The 19,196-nt window shown below is 36.8% G+C and overlaps 1 protein-coding gene across 1 annotated transcript in view; it reads left to right on the top strand.

Moving 5' to 3' along the window:
- LOC126966571 (protein patched) overlaps positions 1-19,196 on the top strand; it is a 37,777-nt gene that overhangs the window by 14,883 nt on the left and 3,698 nt on the right. Inside the window, exons 3-15 of the mRNA XM_050810698.1 lie at positions 7,358-7,503; positions 9,156-9,370; positions 9,982-10,189; positions 11,736-12,005; positions 12,331-12,471; positions 12,563-12,692; positions 12,798-13,045; positions 13,528-13,713; positions 13,804-13,938; positions 15,046-15,915; positions 16,439-16,621; positions 17,640-17,882; positions 18,498-18,833. Of these exons, the coding sequence (XP_050666655.1) occupies positions 7,358-7,503; positions 9,156-9,370; positions 9,982-10,189; positions 11,736-12,005; positions 12,331-12,471; positions 12,563-12,692; positions 12,798-13,045; positions 13,528-13,713; positions 13,804-13,938; positions 15,046-15,915; positions 16,439-16,621; positions 17,640-17,882; positions 18,498-18,833 (3,311 nt within the window). The remainder of the gene's footprint in view (positions 1-7,357; positions 7,504-9,155; positions 9,371-9,981; positions 10,190-11,735; positions 12,006-12,330; positions 12,472-12,562; positions 12,693-12,797; positions 13,046-13,527; positions 13,714-13,803; positions 13,939-15,045; positions 15,916-16,438; positions 16,622-17,639; positions 17,883-18,497; positions 18,834-19,196) is intronic.

The raw sequence follows: 19,196 nt of genomic DNA, 5'->3' as shown, positions 1-19,196 counted from the left end.
GCTGTCAGAATATTTGTCGGTTATTGCGTGTTATGGACTACCCATTTGATATTCATAAATTTTTATTTGTCATATCGAAGGTACTATCTTAATGAAGTATGTTCGTATATCACAAGCCTGGAGTAAAAACGGCTTCCGTGATATTCCTAACTAAAAATTCCATCACAATAACAATAATGCTCCCATATTGAATAGCTCCAAAGGCCCAACAACTTAATTTTGTAGCCTGCGGCTGACCGTAAATATGCTCACGTAAAATAGCCGCCGATAAAAAAAAAAAAAGAATCTATTGAACAAAAAAGGCAGGTTATCGCTTGTTTTGTATGAAGACGTCGTATCGTTCCAAATGACGAAGATAGAATTCATCCGTACCAACGAATCATTTAAATCACCGAAATTATATTGTCATTGTCCAATTATTTCGCGAGTCCAAACTGAATGCTCACTTTTTTTGTAGACTCGATGTTGGAATCTGAACATCGTCAATTCGCTTTCACCGTTCAATATGAAAGTTACCGTTGGCCAGTTCTGAGCGATACAAAACATAGACAATTCTTTGTGTAATGATGTATGATGCTACATTGTTGTAACATACAACCGCGCCCAGTAAACGACTCAGTTTGTTTATTCCGCCATCCATCTGTTGTCTACGCGGGCTAATTTGCATAGAGGGCTCGGCTGAGGTGCGCGAGGGGCGGGGGGAGACCACACGGGCTCCTCGGAGTGTGCGCGGGTGGTCACAACCACATGCGCAGGCGCACGTATAACCCTCCCGGCCCCCGCGCCGCGGTGCCACGCGGGACGTCATTCATTGCGATCGTCCGCCCCTGATCGGCGACTACGGCTACCGCGTCGAGTAGAAATGTTGTCATTATCGGCGCGCACGCATTGAGAATGCAATTCCCAACATTCGAATTGACTTTTGCCATCCAGACTTATCTTTCTGGGAATCGCTGTTTCGTTGCTTTATAATACAAATTATGTTTTATTGTGCCTATCGACGTCCTGTGCGTGGGAAACTGTTATTGTAGCGCTGTGGGGTCTGGTGATTGGCGAACCTGTGGACTGACCACCAGAGATATCATACCATATCGTTTTCTATGCATTACAGTATACATAAATAGTATTACGTCGAAAATATTCGTATCTCCGGAATGGTCAATTTATATTCTCTTCAAATATCCCGGTTGGTAGGAGTCTCTATTGAGAAAATCCTGCGAGAAACTGTATATTATGTTCATCAACAACTCTATATATTACCAGCTATCTTTCCCGCAATGATTTGTTGGACTTTTGGTTCCATTCAAGATTTTTACATTTACAAAGCAGCCTGTTTCTCATATTGGCTTATGTTAGATATGCACTGAGTATATATCAAATTAGTAAACCAGTACTAAGACTTAATCAATAGCAGAGAGCTGATCGGATTGTAGAGTTGTAAATCGCGCCCACGACTGAAAGTGTTAAAATAGACCGCGCTCTGTGTGGCCGAGCCGGGCCCGATTTCACTCAACTTACTTTATGATAATCCCTAATATCCGACACGCAACGCTCGCTTTATACTTAACTAAAGCTATTTATATCATTTTATTCGTTAAGACTTCCTTACTTCTCACTCCCTGAACTTCACCAGTACACTAATAAGGATAATAGGATAAATTATTTAAGTTATTGCCTATTTTCTAAAGTGCTTATATTGTTATAATTGAGGCTGTATCGCATTACTTTGCCAAAATCCTTCTGTGATACTTTACAACTCAAATCATATCATCGTCTTTGTTTTTAGGAGAAGGGATCGCCTAACATTAGATGACCATCTTTTATGTCCGTATCTAGAAGATAGCGAAATGCGTTATACCAGATCAATTGATTTTTCAATGTCTTTATTATCCGGTTACGAATTAAAATTGTAAAAAGAAGTATTATTAAATTTAAACCAAAGTAGTCGCCTTTTTCCGCCTATGTGCGTTACAGTGAGATCTATTCAGCTTTAAATACAACTTTCTATATCCAAAAGACTTTGAATGAGGATGATAATAGCTAGTATATTATTGTTGGCTTATTAATTATATAATATGATAACCTAAAAACTAACAGCATACATTTCCCTTACACCGTTTATACGTCTAGATAGACTATGAGAGCTGTGAAAACTACGAATAAATTTATTTTAGAACTAACCTCTATTTTGAGCATTTCACGCACACTAACGCAAGGTGTCATACAAATCGCGAGTGTAAGAGGCAGCTTGTCACGCACACTACTAATATTCCTGGCCTGTTTTCATCGGTTGTCTAACAGAAAGAGATCTATTTAGACATATTAATTATATAAGCTATTTCCAATATCGATATGACCGAAAACTTTATTTTATTGTATACTTATTTGTATTTGCGCAATACGCAAGACTATCGAAAATATTACATTGTTTAACTTACAAATTACAATGTGTACTAGGCGTGCAAGTTGAGTACCAAAATAAATAAAATTCATGGTGTAGGAAAGTCAGACGTACAGTCAACCACGTTGTACGTGCTAAAGAACTATATTCTTTTGAAACTAAATATTGAAAGCTTACTAATTAGTTTGCCACATTGAAGCACGCCGTTTCTCTAACGCAAAAAAGGCCAGGAACGATTAATAAATCAGCATGGGTGTTAATTGGGTGACTGTTCACGACATATCTTGATAACTCACGCTAAATGAACTAAACTTAACGTTTTCAAGGGAACGAAACACGTTTTTGCATCATTCGACGTTGAAAGGAGTTCGTATGTCACTTCGACAGATGCACTGATCGTATCAACGCCTTATTTATGGCCTTACTCGGAACTTTAATAGTTGATCAATTTGGACATCACCGAAGAATAATTCTATGTTTGCTTTTTCATTTTGCCTTTCAGCAAATGGTTCGTGGGTTGGAACTCCGGTGAGATTTAATAACCTTAGACAATTTCCAATATTGTTGTAAATGTTGAGGATGATGTCGAGCATGTCAAATATAGACAAATAGCATTCTATTATATAGCAGTCCATTGACTGATCTCTTTTTTATCCAGTTATAAACTTGAGAATTTTAATGATTTTAACTGTGTGCGTATTGAGGTTCACTACAGATACACTAAAGAAGAATTCACAATGCTGTTCATAAATCGTTGCATAGTATTTTACGTTGTTAGTGAGTATTATGTCAATAATTTGATTGTTTTGTATTATTTTTATTAATATTGTAGCGCGTGTGAGTCCTCCCTCACACGCGGGATCGTTTCAATATTAAAACAAACTTATATATTCTGTTATTCTTATATCCTTTCACTTTCTATTAAACATATCTATATATATAAAAATGAATTGCTGTTCGTTAGTCTCGCTATAACATGAGAACGGCTAGACCGATTTCACAAATTTTGGTCTTGAATTATTTGTGGAAGTCCAGAGAAGGTTTAAAGAATAAATAGGGAAATGCTGCTAAATTAAATAGAAACAACAAATTGGTTTTTCCTTTGATGTGTCCCCCGTCGTTCAGAAATCAAATAAAAATAATAGTTTAAAATGAATAACTAATCAGAATTTTTATATCTTTCTAAATTTTTTATTTTTATTTCTTTCTTTTTCAGGAGGTAAAAAACAAACTTCCTTAAAACACGAGTAACTTACACACTTAAAAAAGGATTCCTTTTGTTTGTTTTAAGTTTATTTTATACAAAAATTTAGGTCTTTTATTTATCGATTGAGGCAGTACGAAGTCTGCCGGGTCAGCTAGTTAATTATAAATATTAAATATTAGGCCGTAGGCCGACCGTTCTGACTTTACTTCATTCTCTAATCTGAATCGTTATTCAATTATTATTCGATTATGTTCTCATTCGCGTCAATATTCAAACTTTGAATCATTTTTTCTTTAACTTTAGCTTGACGGCCAACCATAGAACAATGAGTTCTTATATGGGGATAAGAAATCCTTGTTACAATCCTACTAATATTATAAATGTGAAAGTTTGTATGTCTGGATGTATGTTTTAACTTCTTTAACGCAAAATCTACTGAATAGATTTTGATGAAACTTTACAATAATATAGCTTACACACCAGAATAACACATAGGCTATAATTTATAAAACTATAGTGTGAATTATACAAAATATGAAAGAATTGTGATTGTTACTGATGAATACAACTAGCGCCATCTCTTATCAACTAGCAAGCAAAAGATCAATACAATTTATATGGCAAAACAACGTTTGCCGGGTCAGGTAGTATATAATATTTCTTAAACTCTCCAGTATAAATGATGCTGCATATTTACGATATTGTAACTTATTACTGTTACTCAAATATTTATTTGATACACAATACTCAAGCACTACAAGTCTATGCCTAAGCCTACGTAACAATTGTATTCAGCATCCAAAAGTTTGCATCTAACGGGGTTAAGACTAAGACTCAAAGTTGAGGGTCGTAACCACTGGGCCAAGTGTTCGTCGTCGAAGAGTGGGAGAGAGAGTTCGCGCAACTGTCAATCGAAAATATTTATCTCCTATGCTGCAACCAATAAATGATAGCTTAATTACATAACAGCTTTAAGGGTAAATATATACACTTTTATAATAAAGTACCAGCCATTGTTCACGCATTATCTATAAATAAATTTAAATGTTTTATTAAAAAATGTCAGTGCCATTAATCCTACTACTCCACAGCTAATATCTACATCATAATCACACAGACTGGGACTAGATTATGAATATTTTATAGCAAGAGCAATGACACTACAATATTGTATATTTTATTTAAAAGAGCGCAAAAAAAGAATGCTGGGAGACTTTCTTGCGGCGGTTCTTCTCTCTCAGAGTGCCATTTGTTTCCGAAGCGGTAGTAGTACCTAGATTATTAAATTGACATCACAAAGAATTCTAAAGGAATCAATTTCGAGAATATAAATGCCTGTTATGCCTTTTACGGCCGTTTTTAGTAACCTATCTATCCTTAATTTAACTTACTACAAATATATCCTTTTACGCTTACGTACATTTCAATAACCTATCGACATAAAGCTATATCTACTATACGACTATATCTATATTGGACTTAACTATGAATATATAAGATCTTCTCATGAAACGGTGACAGCAATGTATCCGTAACCAGACATTCGGCCGTAAATCGAATCGAAACATAGTAGTTTTGTTGAATTATTTGCGGAAATTACAGCTTAATCTATGCTCTATATCGGTGCCGTCCAATGATCCAAGCTTTTAATACTAACCATAAAGAACCGTGTCAGTTCAACGCCTGGGAATTTATTTTTAATTAACTCGTGACAGCACTAGGCGTAGGGGAAGTCACAAGTTAGATAAATCGCTTGAAAAATGTGTTTACACTACAACACAGTCGCCCTTACCAAATGTGTTGACTGTCGACGCACTCAAGATCAAATTAGATGGTAAATCCGTCCTCTTAATTAAGATATTCTAATACTTGTCCGAATGATTTATTTCCTCAAATTGCTACGCTGATGTTACAGACATGTGTTATAAATAAATTTCTATATTTTATTATGGTATAGAAGGAGTGGACATTTCGACAGTATTTATAGAAATAGTTAGTGGACTTAAAGGAAACTTTTGTTGATTACAAATAGTATGTAATTTATATAATAATAGCTAAAGCATGCAAATACAGGGGTCTAGGCTCCGAATATGATTTTGTCCCATTCGGTGTCGAGACCCTTGGTCCGTGGGGTCCTAGCGCTATGAGGCTTTTTATGGAAATAGCAAAAATGTTAGTCGATATCACAGGAGACCGAAGAGCTGGCAGCTACCTCAGACAAATAATTAGTCTAGCTATTCAAAGGGGGAACGCTGCTAGTAACTTCGGAACCTTGCCTAAAGGGACTCCTTTTAATCTTCTACCAATCTTCACAATAGTAAAAAAAACCTTTCCAAAATCAAATTAACATAACCAAACGCTCTCGAAATGTCGATAATTATCCCTACCTAATATTATAAATATTAATGTAAGTATTTTTGTTATGCTTTTACGCCGGAGCTACTCAACCGATTTTCATGAAATTTGGTACAGCGATAGATTAGAGCTAAAATAAAAATCCATGGTTCCCATGGGATTTGTGAAAAACTGAAATTCACGTCGATGAGCTATATCTACACCAATAATAGGTTTAGTTTTCCATAGCAATCTTAATCAAAATAAGATTCATATATGTTGGGAACGGGAGCGAAAACGGAACTGAAAAAAACATGATATAATTTTCAATTCCAAACTTGCTTATTATTTTAAAATTCCTTTATTTACACGGACGAAGTTGCTGCCATCAGCTAGTAATATATAAAAGTATTGAACAGATTTGTCATTTGCAATGAAGACAGTGTTCTACATTCAGTAAAACTGACAATGTAATTTAAACAACAAATTCGTGAACGCATAAATGGTAGTAATTTCCGCTTATGATGAAAAAGTAAATGCGTATATAATTGCGTTTCATTTATAACCAATCGCTATTTGTGTCATTACGCATTGATAATTTTTGCAGTTGTTAATCACGTATAAGGTGGCCTGGGCACCTGTATGTTGCGACCTTTTTCTTTGCCAATGTAGTTTTATTGCTGTACCAATATGGATTTTAATACAGTTGTACGTGTTGGTATGTCGCGAAGACTGCATTAATTATACCAGTTTACAGTTTGCAAAAAGTTATTGGTGACGTTCATTGGTGTTCTTGTAGTTCTAGGTCTACACGACGACGATCGTCCTTTTTTTTACTATAAAAAGGGACGAGACAAGCATGACGTTCAGGTGATGGTAATTGATACGCCATGCCTATTACAATGTAGTGCCGCTCAGGATTCTTGCAAAATCCAAAAATTCTGAGCGGCATTACAATTGCGCTCGTCACCTTGAGACATAAGATGTTAGGTCTCATTTGCCCAGTACTTTCACTAGCTCACGGCGCTCTTCAGACCTAGACACAGTAATGTTTACACATTATTGTTTCACGGCAGAAATAGGCGTCATTGTGGTACCCATAACACAGCCGGTATCCTGTGCAAAAGAGCCTCCCACTGGTATATAATGATTTAAACTAACCCTCGAACATAATGTTTTAAACTTTAACGGCTATACGCTACAATTAATTAATTACTGGATATCTTTCATGATTCACGAAAATTGTGTTGTAGTTAAATTTATTTAGTTTTCTTTTATTTTTAGTATATCAAGTTTTATTATGGGATTTTTTGGTGATACGAGATTTTTTAGTGGAAACTAGTTAAAATTTGCAGTTACAGCTTATACATAATGATAAAATAATTAAGTATCTCTAATTCTTTTTATTGTTCTAGAGGGCGGAAGACTTGAAGCTGAATTAAAATACACCGCTCAAGCCTTGGGAGAGGCAGACTCTTCCACGCATCAACTTATAATTCAAACTGCCAAAGATCCAGACGTTTCTCTCTTGCATCCGGGACCCTTACTGGAACATCTGAAGGTATGTAGAGTTTTGTTTATCTTATTCACTTTCGAATATTAAATTTTTGATGATATTTATGGTTATTATTTATATCATGGTGAGGTCACTGAAGCCGAGATTGGCATTGAGTTTCTTGTAGCTTCTTCTCAAGAGCTCTAACGTTTCCGAACATATAGTAGATTCAGTAATTTAAATTACATATTTATAATGACGATTCAAAGGGCTTAATTAAAGCCTATTTGAATAATATATTTGACTTTCACTTGAAGTTGCGCGCCATTAAGAAAACAACACTTACGAGCTTTTACCCAACGGCCAACATGTTGTATATTTATTTATGTTCCTAGAGTTAATGTTTAATTTTTAGCATCTGGATCATATTTCCTGTTTTTAAAACGTAACTATTGTGTTTATGGGTAGAAAAACGAGGAAATCTGGGCGAATTTTGCAAAATTAGAAAAAGTTTTTTCAGTACTTTACATGTATTACTCTATTATAACGGTTTTTATTCGAATACATTAAAGTGATAAGTATATAAAAATTAAAGTTCCTTATTAGATATCTTAAGCTAAAAGTCACCGACATAAGCTAGTTGGTTGCAAAAGTGAAGTGGCAGTGGGTAGGGCACATAGATCGACGGACAGGTGGCAATTGGGGCAGTTAAGTCCTTGAATGGCGTACCGGAAGATGTAGTGTTGGTAGGTAGTTTTGATAACCTTTTTGAAGAAAAGGTAAAAAGTTTAGCTCAAATTTTATTGAATTTACATAATATACTACTGGCATAAAGTAATACGTTCTAGTTCGTAAAGAAATCAGCAGAAGTTATATATTTGGTAAAGATAGGAAAGCTTTAGGCATATTATGGGAAAAGTTTAAATGCTGCAACCTAATAAAAGGAAACTATCATGAAGGCGGTCTGGAGACGGATATTATGGGGGCAAGGAAAACAGAGGTGGGAGAGGACAGCCGTTCCATAATTAGAGCTGTAATTTTAAAAGTCAAAGTTACCTTTATGATCGTGGCTTGGTAAGACTATCACACCGTAAGTAGAAGACGAGTATTTGCTGAGTATTAAAATGGTTACCCTCACTTGTCTGTCGAGGCCTAAGGCGGACAGATTGTACAAAGTGCTATTAGTGAGTATCAATTACGTTAATTTTAGTATTTTTGCCAGCGAAACAGGTTTTTTGTTTATTGCAGCAATCTTTTTGGTATTTGTGTACTTTCTTGAAGGACGATAAAAAGATTATTTGTAAATAAGACTGAAGAAGCTTTTGGTTTATCTTAATATATATAAATGCAGTGTCCTAATGTTTGTTTCCAGTGAACTCCTAAACTAATGAACGGATTTTAATGAGGATTACTTCATGGACTGCAGTTTAGTCCAACTTGAGATATAGGATAGTTTTTATTTCAATTTGGGACCGATAAATATTTTTATTTCCAATATATGTTTTGTATGGACATATTTTCTATAATTCATTGACGCACGGTTTGACAGTTCTGCTGTGAAACAATTTCATTATAAAAAACATGGAGCATATTCTACGACATAATTCTGTTATGAAATATTATTGACAAATTCTTAACAAACAGTATATTATTTATTATGTACAGAACAACTTCTGCCGGGTCAGCTAGTTTGTATAACTGTGTCGTTGCTTGTCTAGGTGGTCCACGCAGCTACCAGGGTGACGGTGCATATGTATGACATCGAATGGCGGCTGAAGGACCTCTGCTACAGCCCCAGTGTGCCCGACTTCGAGGGCTACCACCACATCGAGTCCATCATCGACAACGTCATCCCCTGCGCCATCATAACTCCGCTCGACTGCTTCTGGGAAGGATCCAAATTACTCGGACCGGACTATCCCATTTTTGTTCCGTAAGTACAATAGTTTTAGGAAGGAATGGGTGATATTATTTTTAATAGGAGAGGAGGACAAACGAGCTTACGGATCCTTCAATGGTGCTTATCCAGCCCACACTCTTTTGTAACACCAGAGTTATAAGTGATTGTATGTTATATCATGATAATTCGCCGCTATTTATGGACTAAGACCCAAAGGGGCATTCGGAACTTCACTAACTAACTTACCTATGGATATATCTCGTCTTATCATAAAAAAACCTGGCCAGATACGAGTGTACTAAAAGAAGGTAACCCTCGCACACCAAGGGCTGGTTCCATTGTGAAAGATAAAACACGATGTACCTACTTCTTAAATACTCCTTTGGAAAAGCAATTTTTTTTTAATTTTATCTCCTTGAGACATAAGACGTTAAGTCTCATTTGCCCAGTAATTTCAGTAGCTACGGCGCCCTTCAGACAGAAACACAATAATGCTTGCACGTTACTGCTTCACGGCAGAAATAGGCGCCGGTACCACACCCACAATCTAGCCGGCTTCCTGTGCAAAGGTTGCCTCCCCCTTGTAAAACTTTTATTCTAATGAAACAAGCTTACAAATGCTAACAACAGCATTAATTTTACAGCCATCTAAAGAACAAGCTGCAATGGACGCATCTCAATCCCTTGGAGGTGATAGAGGAAGTGAAGAAGTTGAAGTTCCAGTTCCCTCTGAGCACGATGGAGGCGTACATGAAGCGAGCTGGTATCACGTCCGCTTACATGAAGAAGCCGTGCTTGGACCCCAGAGACCCACACTGCCCAGCCACCGCTCCGAACAAGAAGTCTGGTCATGTAAGTCAATATTTTTTTATGGATGAATAATTTATCTTAATGTGCTTCGGAACATATAAAACATTATCAAGAATATATTGAGATGGAACAGTCGAAATGTTTATTTCTTTCAATTATATAGTTAGAATTGCTATAGTAGGTTTCAACGATTACCTACATACTATAATATTTTTTAAAAATAGTTTCATTAATAGACCAATAGTTATAACTAGAGTACATTTTCAGTATTCAAAGGCCTTAAAAGCAAACTATTAAGTTCTCGTACAATTCAATTTTCTATGAATGTTTTGCATGTTGTGCCCGAATGGTTCACGACCGCACGTTTTTTGTCACCGTCATTAGACTCCAACTGTATATTACTGCTTCCTTGTTTGGTCCGAGTGATTGAGATGTATACGATCCATTCGTTACGGCTTCGTGAGACCCACATTAGGGGCCGCTTTACTCCCGCTTCTTTTATGAAGAGTTCAATTTACGACATTTTTACGATCACATAAATAAAGCGCATACCATCGCGACATATAAAACAGCTCCGGTGTGCGTGTGTAAAGCTAAAATACAGACAAACTACCATTATAATAAAATATGTATTTGGAAACAGTTATAAGGATGAAAGGCGGTTGCCGACCGGCAGATGGTCGACTACCTGTCTCGGAACGATCGAGAAAGTTATGATATCGAGTAAAACTTTAATAAATTTAACATCGGAGCAACTTTATATCAATCAGAAGTATTTTATTCATTAGCGAGACGTCTTTTTATGTAGCTCTGGAGGTAAATTGTAACAATTACTGCTTTAAACAAATAATACAGTAGATGTTGGCTTGGGTGCGTTTTTGTGGACGAGTGAAGGTCTTACCACCCACGTTCGTCGAAGGACCGCGGCGAGCATTGTTCCAGCGTGGCTGTATTATACGGGCGCATTGTACATGCTTCAATGCTCCATTGGACCTCGTTTGCCGGCTCCGAATGTTACAATGACACTATTATCAATAGTCTCACAAATATTCTTCGGAATCGTAAATTGTTGTTGGAGATTGAAATATCTCTGTAGCTACCTGCTGTCCGGCCCACCTGCTAGCGTACACTTCTGCGAATTTATGTTATTTAAAATCATGTCTTTCTTGATTTTGGGTTACGCTTTATATATTAGCTTTGGAATCTATGGTGTGTGGAATACGGGGTTCATTTTTGTACGAAGATATTACTAGAAACAATATTTTTTTAAACGTATTGAATATCTTAGGACTAAAGCGCATATCTTTGTTGTTACACGACGTTCTACTCATTGTTTAGTAATGTTCCATTCATAACTATATGCTTTATTATTTATCGGAATCAAAATAAGTTTTTTCTAAAAGTAACTTGTCATCGTTGCTGATGCTTACTTTCAACTTTATCGGGCTATTACTGAGATGTTTCTGGCCTTTTTTGAAGTCGCTGATGTCTGGAGACAAAAATATCAGCAGATCATTGTGTGCTTGATAGGAAAGTATAGAGGTAATTGTGAGGAAGGCTCCTTTCATAATATCGACCAAATTTTTAGATTCCAGATGTAGCGGCCGAGCTGTCCCACGGATGCTACGGTTTCGCAGCGGCGTACATGCACTGGCCAGAGCAGCTGATAGTAGGTGGAGCAACCAGAAACACCACTTCAGCCCTACGCAGTGCAAAGGCTCTTCAGACTGTTGTACAGCTTATGGGAGAAAGAGAGATGTACGAGTATTGGGCCGACCATTACAAAGTTCATCAAATCGGCTGGAATCAGGAAAAGGCAGCTTCGGTTTTGGATGCTTGGCAGAGAAAGTTTTCTGCTGTAAGTATATAATAGTATATTACGCATCTAGGGAGAAAAGTAGGTCATTCTCATCCACGGAATATTGAAAATTGCGGGTGGCAATGTCCTACGTGAGATAATCACGTGGTGCATATACGATTTTATTTCCCATCTGGTTGACAAGCGTCCCTGGTACGAAGGAGAAAAGTCGTCTTGCCGGGAGAGAATTGGCCACTTTTGTCCCTCGTACCAGGTACCAAAAGACAGCTTTTCATAATAATACAGAATAAATACTGTACTGCTTTCATATTTCGAATAACCGCTAGTATATATTCTTTTATTTAAATGTATTTATAAATTTCAGGAGGTCAAGAAAATAACAACATCCGGGCAAATTTCTCAGGCTTACAGTTTCTATCCGTTTTCGACATCAACGCTGAATGATATTCTTGGAAAGTTCTCTGAAGTTTCACTAAGGAACATAGTACTGGGATACATGTTCATGGTAATTTCTACATTACAATATGTTTTGTTTATTTTGTATATATTTTCATTATTCATTTTAGTTTTACTATTTTGTTTTATTTTACTTGCAGCTAATTTATGTTGCGGTTACACTTATTCAATGGCAGGATCCAATTCGTTCTCAAGCAGGAGTTGGTATTGCTGGCGTTTTATTGCTTTCAATCACAGTAGCTGCAGGCTTAGGATTTTGTGCTCTATTAGGTGATTTTTTTACACGTTTTTTCTTTTATTTCTTTATTTTTTTTCTTTTAAAAACTTTTATACACTATAAACGTTCATGTCTAATTTTATATTATTCTTTCACAGGAATACCTTTCAATGCATCAAGTACCCAAATAGTCCCGTTCTTAGCGCTAGGGTTGGGTGTCCAGGATATGTTTCTTCTCACTCACACTTACGTGGAGCAAGCGGGAGATGTGCCCAGGGAGGAGAGAACTGGTCTCGTTCTAAAGAAGAGTGGGTTAAGCGTGTTGTTAGCGTCATTATGCAACGTAATGGCGTTTTTGGCTGCTGCCTTGTTACCAATACCAGCTTTTCGAGTATTCTGTTTACAGGTGAGAATATAAAAAGTATTTTTTATTATATATTTATACTATAAACCACTCTGTAAGCCACGACAGACGCATAACATGAAACGTGAAGTTTAGCTTTGCAAGTGTGCCCACATTATTATGAGAACTAAGGCATTTCAATATGTGATTTTAAAATCCAAATTGAATAATAAATTAGTTTTCAAGAAAAATTGTAATAGTTGTTATATTTTTTTTAATGTGATAACCCTCACTTTTGGGATCCTGAGAGTTGAACAAGAAATACAAGATTTTTCAACGTTACTTCACTCGAACGGTTGGGCCAGTTGGAAGCGCGCTCGCACGAAACGCGAGAGGTCGCGGGTTCGAGTTCCGCATCGTTAATAAATTTTATTTGAATAGTAATATTATAGTGATAATACTATAGTAATACCTGCTTTAACTTCTCATACTGTTATCATATATTTTTGATTTTACAAGTTAACAAATATTTAATTTTATTTCAGGCTGCCATTCTTCTCCTCTTCAACTTGGGTTCAATGCTCTTAGTATTTCCGGCAATGATATCTCTTGACTTACGCCGTAGATCTGCAGCAAGAGCAGATCTCTTATGCTGCCTGTTACCAGAGAGTCCATTGCCGAGGAAGAAGCTTCCAGAAAGATCTAGAAATAAAAATGGGAGAAATGAAAAGGTTAGTTTTAATTTACTGTCAGTGAAAATATATTAATTAGTTCTTTGGTTAACCAGAAGTAGTGTTTTCATAGTTTTTTTTTCTATTCAGACTAGAGATTTGTCACGGCAACCTCTGGATCCCGAGGTGACGGATGAGGAGACCAAAACCTGTTGTCTTAGTATATCCCTTACGAAATGGGCTAAGAATCACTATGCACCTTTCATCATGAGACCTGCTGTCAAGGTAATTTTTTTGCATAGTCTATTGAATTTACTTATGTTGTGTACTTATTTTTTTATGGAAAAGGAGGACAAACGAGGGTACGGGTCACCTGGTATTAAGTGATCACCGCCGCCCACATTCTCTTGCAACACCAGAGGATCGTTGCCAGCCTTTAAGGAAGGTGTACGCTTTTTTTGAAGGTAACCATGTCGTATCTTCCCGGAAACACCGCACAAGGAGGTTCATTCCACAGCTTTATAGTACGTGGAAGAAAGCTCCTTAAAAACCGCCTTGTGGAGGACCACCGAGGGATGATATCCTACCTTGTGATGTGTCGTGTGAAGGTGGAATTCGGTGACAGGAATCAGATGAAACAGCTCTTCGGAATACTTACGAACACATGGCAGAAGTAAAATCTTAATCAAGTCCAGGTTAATGTTAAGAAACACAATTATTATTTTTGTTTTTGACTCATAATATTTATACTGCATTTATTTATACTGTCGTCGTATACTAAAAATAAAATAATAAGATTGTGGTAGCTAAAATAAGAAATCTGTATTAGCGCTATACCGATACACAAGTCACGAGCCGACTTTAACCGAACAAGCGTTACATCATAGATCGTAACGACTCAGTCTCATTCAATACTTGTAAAATAAATCCCATCAGTTAAGTGGCTAAGAGTTTTCAATAAGCTTAATAATAATCTTTTTTTTAATCTTCCATTTTATTGTAGTATCAGCCACAGTCATCACAATAATAAAACGCCTCTGACCTATTTTTTTTTCGATTACCAATTTAAATAATTCAACACACCATTATGCAACATGAGAGTGAACAAGATATACCAAAATTTGGGTCGATGCGTCACTCAGACGGTTGGCTCAGTTGGTAAGAGCAATCGAGTCCCACATCGGCCATGAGTTTTGGTACAAATAAAATTTGTAAACTATTATGAATCATGTAATTCGTACTACACAAATATTTCTGTAGACGGTGGGTCGTTAAAAATCGAAATTTATTGATTAATCATTTATACTACTATAAATATACATACAAATACAAGAAACGCTAACTACTCGAAAATTAATACGTAAAGAGTACTAAGATTTTTGTTTTTTTTAGGTAACATCAATGTTAGCCCTTATTGCGGTCATTCTGGCGAGTGTCTGGGGAGCTACTAAAGTAAAGGATGGACTTGATCTGACCGACATTGTACCTGAGAACACCGGCGAACATGAATTCCTCAGTCGCCAAGAGAAATACTTTGGTTTTTACAACATGTACGCAGTTACCAAGGGAGATTTTGAATATCCAACGAATCAGAACTTACTATACGAATATCACGAACAATTTGTTAGAATACCCAATATTATCAAGAACGATAATGGCGGACTTCCCAAATTCTGGTTAAGTCTCTTCCGAGATTGGCTTTTAGATTTACAGGTAGCTTTCGACAAAGAAGTTGCGAACGGCTGTATCACTCAGGAATATTGGTGTGGTAATGCTAGCGATGAAGGCATTCTTGCTTACAAACTAATGGTGCAAACTGGGCATGTGGACAATCCGATAGATAAATCCTTAATAAACTCAGGACATCGATTAGTTGATAAAGAAGGGATAATCAATCCAAAGGCCTTTTATAATTATTTATCAGCATGGGCTACCAATGATGCATTAGCGTACGGAGCTTCACAAGGAAATCTTAAACCGCAACCGCAAAGATGGATTCATTCACCGGAAGATGTACATTTAGAGATAAAGAAATCATCTCCCTTGATATATACACAACTTCCATTTTACTTGTCCGGATTGAGTGATACAGATAGTATTAAGACATTGATAATGTCTGTACGGGACTTGTGTTTGAAGTATGAAGCGAAAGGATTACCGAACTTCCCGTCTGGAATACCATTCTTGTTTTGGGAGCAGTATTTGTACTTGAGGACGTCACTGTTGCTGGCACTGGCTTGTGCTCTTGTAGCTGTATTTCTGGTGAGTCTTGTCTTTTTTTTAATGGAGAATAAGCAAGTATAGGTCATCTGATGTTAAGTGATCACCGCAGCTCACATTTTCTTTGCTCTTGCATTGGAATCAGAGGAGTGTTGCCAGCCTTTTAGAAAGGTGTACGTGTTTTGAAGGTATCGATGTCGTATCGTCGCGGAAACACCGCACAAGGAAAAGATCCTGTAAAACCGTTCCTCTTGCAACGCCAAGTGTATCGTTAATTTCTAGTGTCCTTTTTTAACCGTTTTGAAAGCCGTCAGGTGTCATACATTATTTAACCCTTTTGCTGTAATTATTACAATAAAATAATTCATTTTTAATTATAGTGTCGACAAGATATGTTCCACTGGCAATGGCTTTCTTATGTACTGTGAATATCAAACTAGAGGTTGTCACCTAAGTTTTTAAAATATCCATAAAATCTTTTAAACCCCAATACAGTTAACTAATAAAAAAGAATAAAGTTTGAATATTTTTAGATTCCCCAATTAAATTTGTCATTTGTTTCCAGTGTGTTATGATAGCGGTACTGAACGCCTGGGCAGCCTTGCTGGTGACTGTGTCTCTGGGAGCCCTGGTGCTACAGTTGGTAGGTGCTATGGCTCTACTGGGGGTCAAGCTATCTGCCATGCCTGCGGTACTTCTGGTGCTGGCGATCGGGCGTGGAGTTCACTTTACGCTGCATCTATGTTTGGTGAGAATACATTAATGAATAATAAAGCCATTATATTACGAACTAAAACAATTAACATTTTAAAAACCAATAATCTTAAGCTATAAAGTATAAACTATAAATTGTCTTCCAACGATTTCCACTCTTTTCTGTTTTGGGCAACTCTTCTCCACTTAGGTCCTGCTGTGAATTTTATTTCGTCTTCCCACCTTGTGTGCTGTCTTCCTCGTTTATTTTTGTTATCTCTTGGGTACCATTATGTAAGTCTTTTGCTCCATTTCCGCACTTTATCTCGCATCGTGTGCCCTGCCCATATCCACTTTTGTTGGTCGATTCGTTTGAGTATGTCGGTTAGTTTCGTAATTTTCCTTAGGTCAGTGTTTCTTATCTTATCCTGCAGTTTATAACCTGCCATACTCCTCTCCATTACATTAATAAATACTTATTACTAAATACTAAATTCATGAACATTTAAGCGTTACATCTTATTCCTATTTTTGACTTAACCGGATTTTATGTTAATCCTACGAAAGACCGGGTAAATTTAATTGTCATTTTTCAATAAAAATCTTTTAATTGGGTTCTGTATGAGCCAGGTAACTAATGGAAACACTTACTAAGACCCTGCAGTCTGTACCTCCGCATGTCAACGGCCTCTCACAAACTGCTTATGGTAGACATTGTTTAAATATCACTATCTTTTTAGATCCTTACAAAAAATGTATGATTAAGAGTTATGCTTAAAAACTAGGTTTTCAACACTATGCTGTTAAAAAGTGTATTATATGCTTTCGCATTAGATCATTTATACGTCTAGATAGACTATGACAGCTTTAAAAAAAATTGACTTTAGAACTACCCTCTATTTTAAACATAAAGTGACTCTCTAGACGTATAAATTATCTAAGGCTTGTTATTTTATCAAATTCAGCCTGAGCGGAGTCGGGGCAATCGGCTAGTCTTGAATAACGAATCACTTGAAAAAGTTTCATAGAAATAATAGAAACCCTTTTTGTAATATTTTATTATATTTTACTAGGCGTTCGTGACATCTATTGGATGTAAGCGACGTCGGGCTTCCCTGGCCCTGGAGAGCGTTCTGGCTCCAGTGGTCCACGGGGCGGTGGCTGCTGCCCTCGCAGCTTCCATGTTGGCCGCCAGTGACTTCGGCTTTGTGGCCCGGCTGTTTCTGCGACTGCTGCTGACAATGGTGGTGCTCGGATTGATGGATGGACTGCTATTCTTCCCGATAATACTCTCCATACTTGGACCGGCCGCTGAGGTAACATACATATGTCTATTAGAGTATTTAAGGTCTAAACAATTTGTTATTTTTAAAGTGATCTCAGATCACTCTTGGATTCATTATACAAAGTAAAATTATAACAAAAAGTTATGAGCGATGTGGAACTCGAGCGTTAGGAACATTTGTATAAAGACGTTCAAAAGTTTTTTTTTTTCATTAAAAAATACTTGAATAAATAACTACTGAAGAACGTTACATTACGTTACGCAAGACTATTATTTTCGATTGAATTATTTTATTGTCACAGTTCGAAATTTATATAATCTTTATGAACTTTGAGCCACTTTTGACTTGTATTTTTTTTTTAAGTACCTACATTGCAAAAAATGTACCATAGAGATATAGTTCTATTTCAATTGTAAATAGTACTGTAGTTACAAAATGTTACTTAGAGTAATAAATCATGTTAAATCAAAAATACTTGAAAAATTAATAAAAAATATTTATTATCTGACTCATCAACTGGGCTCACTTGATTATGATTGGCTGTTATTTGCCGTGAGCATTAGGTTTTGAAGCATTTCATCCACCGAAATTTATTGTTGCTACTTAAAGTTATCTTAAAAAGTAATTAAACATTAATTTCTATAGGTACGGCCATTGGAGCATCCAGAGCGGCTATCAACACCATCATCGAAGTCATCACCGGTGCACCCTCGCAAGTCCAGCCACAGCTCGAGCGGCGGAGACAAGTCGAGCCGCACCAACAAGTCTGCCCCACGAGCGAGCGCTCCATCACTCACCACCATCACCGAGGAACCTTCCAGCTGGCACAGCTCCGCGCACTCTGTCCAGTCTTCCATGCAGTCGATCGTTGTGCAGCCTGAGGTGGTGGTGGAAACCACCACGTACAATGGCAGCGATTCCGCGTCTGGCAGATCTACACCCACTTCGAAATCGTCGCACGCCGGTTCTATTACGACGAAGGTAAGGATTATTTGTAACTCTTACATTTGTAGCGTAATTACAAAGAACAATTTCGAAGCTGTTAAATTAAATATGTGAGTAAGATAATGACTAGGTACAAAAGCTATTTAACCCAGTGGTATACGTATATATAGGGTAAATACGTTCAATTCCAAGAAAGCTACAAAGTACAAACTAATTTTCACTTATATAAGGGCAGTAAAGCATCTACATGCATGAGAATTTGCGAATAGCTTCCCAAACGCTTTGCAAACGCCACTGCCCGAAATAAATAAATACGCCATCGGTGGCAATTTATTGATGAGAGAATTAATTGCTTACTATATGCGATAACTGACATATTATAAAAGATGATTAAGAGCT

The sequence above is a fragment of the Leptidea sinapis genome, chromosome 10 (assembly GCF_905404315.1).
Source record: "Leptidea sinapis chromosome 10, ilLepSina1.1, whole genome shotgun sequence".
NCBI lineage: Eukaryota > Metazoa > Arthropoda > Insecta > Lepidoptera > Pieridae > Leptidea > Leptidea sinapis.
The sequence above is the reverse complement of the archived record's forward strand: the minus strand, read 5'-3'. Positions and strand labels throughout refer to the sequence as shown.